We start from the raw sequence: 5,023 nt of genomic DNA, 5'->3' as shown, positions 1-5,023 counted from the left end.
CATGCACAAACTTGGGGGTAAATTGTATGGTGACATAATTACTGGCCATAGAGAATATTGTCTTCCATGCTTCTCAAATGGGTTGAAACCATCGGTACATAATCCAAAATAGAAATTGCTTCTCTCTTGCGCAAATTCTGGATATGTGTGATTGAAAATGTTTCCAAGCTTTTTCATCTGAAGGATGTCGAATCTGACTATCGTCTATGGAGTGCTCTGCATGCCATCTCATTGGTTGTGTTGTGCGTTCGGACTGATAAAGCCTCTTCAATCTTTCCGTCAAAGGCAAATACGACATCCTCTTGTATGGCACCGGAACTCTTCCACTGATAAAGCCTCTTCAATCTTTCCGTCAAAGGCAAATATGATCATTTACCATTTGTTCGGTACCTACACCATAATCTACTTCCGTTCTAGATTCTTCTAACCTATCCACAGTCTGAGGTTCGCTACTACTACCATATTCATAACCAGTAGTTTCTCCATGAAGATACCAAACTTTATAATTCGGCATAAACCCTTTCATATATAAATGAGTCCAAACATCTCATTCCTTTAAATTCCTATTATTTTTGCAGGAAGAACAAGGACATCTTAACATACCGGTATTTGCTTCTGGTTGTTGTTGAACAAACGTCATGAATTCGGTAATGCCTTTTGCATATTCTTCCGTAAGTAAGTTGATGTTTGGATCCATATGAGGTTTATCCATCCACGAACGAAAATAATTTGAAGAAGACATGATTTTTTCGAATTTGTAGAATGAAGAGAGTGAAGAGGGGGGAGAGTGGAGCTCGTATTTATAGAAAAATATGCCGACAGTTCCGACGGAATGGTCGTCGGAAGTCCGTCAGAAATCAGAAAAATTTAAAAGGCTATAAAACGGTCAAAAACAAGTCGTCAGAATTCCGTCAGAAATTTTTGGATTGTTTGTCGGAAATTCGTCGGATATTCAATAATTTAAAATATTTTGAACAGTCAAAAATGTTCCTCGGAAATTTGTCGTTTTTTTTTCTACGACTTACCGACGAAACCCAAATTATCGAACTATCGTGTAACGGTTATTTACATCCCTCGATATTTCGTCGCTTTGTCGTCAAAATTTTCAGACAAGCACATATGTTGTTAGAATTTTACGAAAAAAATATAAATATTAGAATTTAAAAATATAAAAAGTTTTGTTTATTTTTCATTATTTATTTAAATAATTATTTATATTTATATAGAAAAATAATTAAAAACTGTTACAAAAAGATAATTAAAATTGTAGAACAAACAATTCTGGCATAGTCTGGAACCGGTCATCGACGAGTTTATGAACGGTCGATGGTGAGTGTCAAAGTGATTTGTAGTTATTTTCCATCAGCAATCACTTCCAATTTTTTGGGCGAATCAGGGATGTTAATTTGGGCTGAGCTGGGCCGGGCCAAACCCGAAAGGTGGATAAATATTTGAGCCCAGATCCACGCGCAAGAGTGGCCCAAGGATAAACGCATCGTTTAGTCACCAAACTCAATTGGGTCGACGTACGGTTGTTAATAATAGGATTCGATTCTTTCAATCATCTTCTTGGAAACAATTAAGATCCGTTCTCGTGCTTGCTCTCTCTCTTCGTCTTCTAGCTTTTGTTTCGCCTTCGAAATCGTAACTAAGATTCTCTCTTGGATTCCCAGATACTTTACTCTATTCCGTAGCTTTTGTTCTTCATTTTCTGGGTTTTAAGATCAATCGATATGTTCTTCTTTTTCAGGGTTTTCAATCAATCGCTCTCTTCTCCTTGTTTTTCAATCAAACGATCTGTTCCTTCCTTTTCTGGGGTTTTCAATCAATCTCTATGTTCTTCTTTTTTCAGTCAATCGCTCTCTTCTCCTTGTTTTTCAATAAAACGATATGTTCCTTCCTTTTCTGGGGTTTTCAATCAATCTCTATGTTCTTCTTTTTCAGTCGATCGCTCTGTTACTTTTCTATTTCAATCAATCGGTCTGTTTCTCTTGGTTTTCAATCAATGTTATATTCATCTCCTTCTGTCAATCGCTCTATCCTTTTCTGGGTTGTAAGTTTTAAGTCTCTTGCATCTTACATTTGAAGCAATGGTGGACGCAAGGTGTAATACGTGCAGCAACCCTACGCGTTTCAATTTTTGTTGGTTCCATTCGGAAGGAAGATTATGTGTCATGTCAAGAAATGACTCAGCTGACTACGCTTGGAATCAAGAAGGCCATTTACATTCTCCCCTCTGCCGTTTCTGCAGACTTGAACCGGCTGTGATAACTTGCCGCAACGACAACTCCGTACTCTGCTACGGTTGTTTTCAACGAAACCACAGGAACTGTGTCACATCCAACCATGCAGTCTTGGTCATACCTTTTTCATCACACGTGGTAACCATTTTCTTAATTATTCACTTATTATTATTCTATTAAAAACATATATTCTAATCAATGATGAGCAGACTTGTGTGCAGGAATCTTCACAACCGACTTTTCCTGACGCAGTCCGTTTGCCCATGTATAGACCTCCCCAGCCCCAGCGTGACCTGAACTTAGACTTGCACTTGCAGCTTCCTGGTCCCTCTGGTGGTCCTGGCCCTTCTGGTGGTCCTGGTCCCTCTGGTGGTCCTGGTCCCTCGGCTAGACGAGTCTGTGTTGGTGGGCTTCCACCCACTGCAAACGAACAGGTTTTGTTACTTTTTTTTTTGTCTATTATAATCATTTTAAAACCACAAACTTTGGCAATATCATTGCATGAGTACTGAGAATTGAACTTCATATTGTAGTCTGTTGCAACGTTCTTTAGCCAAGTGATGTCAGCGGTTGGGGGAAACTCTGCTGGGCCAGGTATCTAAATTTCCAGTGTTTTTTTTTTTTGTCTTATACCTTTGACAAGCGTAGACAATATAACTCATTCTCTCTTTTCATTCATAGGCGAGGCGGTGGTGAATGTTTACATAAACCATGAAAAGAACTTCGCTTTTGTTGAGATGAGAACAGTTGAGGAGGCTAGTAATGCAATGGCATTAGACGGAATTATATTAGAGGTGATTCATTATCTCTTGCTCAGTATAGATGTACATTCTTATTCTTCTTTATTAAGTACAATATGTACTGACATGTTAGCTATGCTCATCTCCAGGGGGTTCCTGTAAAGGTGAAGAGGCCTACTGACTATAACCCATCCCTTGCTGCAGCTCTTGGTCCGAGCCAGCCTAATCCCAATCTCAACTTGGCGGCTGTTGGATTTTCCTCGGGGTCTACTGGTGGGCTTGAGGGTCCGGACCGCTTATTTTTGGGTGGGATTCCATATCGCTTGACAGAGGATCAGATCAGGGAGCTTTTGGAGTCGTTTGGGCCGCTAAGAGGTTTCAACTTGGTCAAAGACAGGGAAACTGGAAACTCGATGGGATATGCATTCTGTGTATTCCAGGATCCTTCAGTCACAGATATGGCATGTGCTGCTCTAAACGGGATTAAGATGGGCGATAAGACACTTACGGTGAGGCGTGCAGTCCAAGGTGGGGTTCAACCTAAGCCTGAGCAAAAAGATAGACTACTTCATACCAAACAGCAGATTGCTTTGCAGGTGACTGTTTGACTTTATCCTTTGTCCTATTACTACTATATATCTAAACTTTCTGAATATCACTGATTTAAGTGTCTCTTGAACTTCTGTAACAGGGGCTTATGCTACAGCCAGGAGGCACGCCCACCAAGATTGTCTGTTTGACTCACGTGGTTACAGCTAATGTTCTTGGAGACGATAAAGAATATGAAGAAATAATGGAGGACATGAGACAGGAAGGTGGAAAACTCGGTAAGCAATTTCAGTTTTTGTGTTTTTGTTCCTGAGTATCTGCCATATCTACTCACAGTCGAGCTCTTTTTACATGTTTGGAACTTTTGATAATTCATTGTTCTGTGCAGGTAACTTGGTGAATGTTGTGATTCCAAGGCCCAAACCGGATCATGATCCAACACCAGGAGTTGGGAAGGTTCGTTTTTCAGCTCAGAGAAGCAGTTTTTACTAATTTCATGCACACAACACATTCCTCTTAACGATGTTATTATATTTATATCATTGCAGGTTTTCTTAGAGTATGCGGATTTGGACGGCGCAGCAAAGGCAAGATCGGGGATGAATGGAAGAAAGTTTGGAGGAAACCAAGTGGTGGCTGTGTATTACCCCGAAAACAAGTATGCGCAAGGCGACTACGACGGCTACTGATCTTTCTTTAGTTTCTTTGGACCTCTTAGCAAGAAGTTTGAATATATTTTTTGGGGGTTTTGTTGTATGGAGATATTGGTTTGTGTAGATCAATTTAGTACTTGTCTAGACACAACCAAGGTGTGTATTGGATAATGATAAGTCTTTGGTTTCATTAAAACACCCCTTGGAGTTATGTTATTATCCTCTTACCGGTTAGAAATTACCAGACAACATCAGATTATATACACAATCCATATTACTAACCTAAAACTACATATACTTTTCGCTTTGCTGCCTGGGAAAAAATTGTATGGTAACTTCTTCAAACAGATTTATATCACTGGCATGCTTTTAAAAGTTAAACTTGTTCAATGATCCGTTATGATAAATAAAATATGAAGGACAACATAAAACAACTAGCACCAGTTGTCTAGTGGTAGGTTAGTATTCTGCCGCGGTTCTGAACCGTGTCTGGTATGTGCAATTAATTGTTTTAGGAATTTATATGCTGTGAGCTCTCTCTTTTTTTGTTTTCCCCTTTTTTCTAGCACTTTTAAACAGTCCAAGTCGGTGATAGCTGGAAAAATCTATGCAGAATGAAATATAGTTGTCGAATCACTATTCACTAGTCATCATTTCGTAAACACATCGTTGCAAACCAAAAATTGATTAATTTTATTGCGACTGCTTATTTGGGATTGTTGTGTGATAAAATAAGCTGCAATTGTTATTTCTTCAACGCACACCATAGCAGCATAGAGACCAGACTCTCATGCATCATCAGGAGTCACAGCAGTTCGGTGGCATTCCGGCAGCGGCA

At 39.4% G+C, this 5,023-nt stretch overlaps 1 protein-coding gene across 3 annotated transcripts; it reads left to right on the top strand.

The window, feature by feature from the left end:
- The first annotated feature begins 1,420 nt into the window (after positions 1 to 1,420).
- LOC117128294 (splicing factor U2af large subunit B-like) lies at positions 1,421 to 4,401 on the top strand. 3 transcript variants are annotated; one of them, XM_033280393.1, is made up of 9 exons: positions 1,533 to 1,644; positions 2,089 to 2,381; positions 2,453 to 2,677; positions 2,777 to 2,837; positions 2,925 to 3,037; positions 3,133 to 3,579; positions 3,675 to 3,810; positions 3,921 to 3,988; positions 4,081 to 4,401. In XM_033280393.1, exons 2-9 carry the CDS (start codon positions 2,091 to 2,093, stop codon positions 4,219 to 4,221), a joined length of 1,482 nt encoding a protein of 493 aa, XP_033136284.1. In that variant the 5' UTR covers positions 1,533 to 1,644; positions 2,089 to 2,090; the 3' UTR covers positions 4,222 to 4,401. The 3 variants fall into 3 exon arrangements, with proteins under 3 accessions (XP_033136285.1, XP_033136283.1, XP_033136284.1); XM_033280394.1 differs by having other exon boundaries at positions 1,421 to 2,381; positions 2,465 to 2,677; XM_033280392.1 differs by having other exon boundaries at positions 1,458 to 2,381.
- Positions 4,402 to 5,023: the final 622 nt, after the last annotated feature.

The sequence above is a fragment of the Brassica rapa genome, chromosome A09, assembly GCF_000309985.2.
Source record: "Brassica rapa cultivar Chiifu-401-42 chromosome A09, CAAS_Brap_v3.01, whole genome shotgun sequence".
In the NCBI taxonomy this organism is placed as follows: domain Eukaryota; kingdom Viridiplantae; phylum Streptophyta; class Magnoliopsida; order Brassicales; family Brassicaceae; genus Brassica; species Brassica rapa.
The sequence above is the reverse complement of the archived record's forward strand: the minus strand, read 5'-3'. Positions and strand labels throughout refer to the sequence as shown.

Excerpts from the sequence above, each read along its gene's own strand:
- LOC117128294 (XM_033280392.1), top strand. The coding sequence starts at position 2,091 with ATGGTGGACGCAAGGTGTAATACGTGCAGCAACCCTACGCGTTTCAAT. Across the intron at positions 2,382-2,452 it reads TACCTTTTTCATCACACGTG|ACTTGTGTGCAGGAATCTTC; the intron begins GTAACCATTTTC and ends AATGATGAGCAG. Across the intron at positions 2,678-2,776 it reads CACCCACTGCAAACGAACAG|TCTGTTGCAACGTTCTTTAG; the intron begins GTTTTGTTACTT and ends TTCATATTGTAG.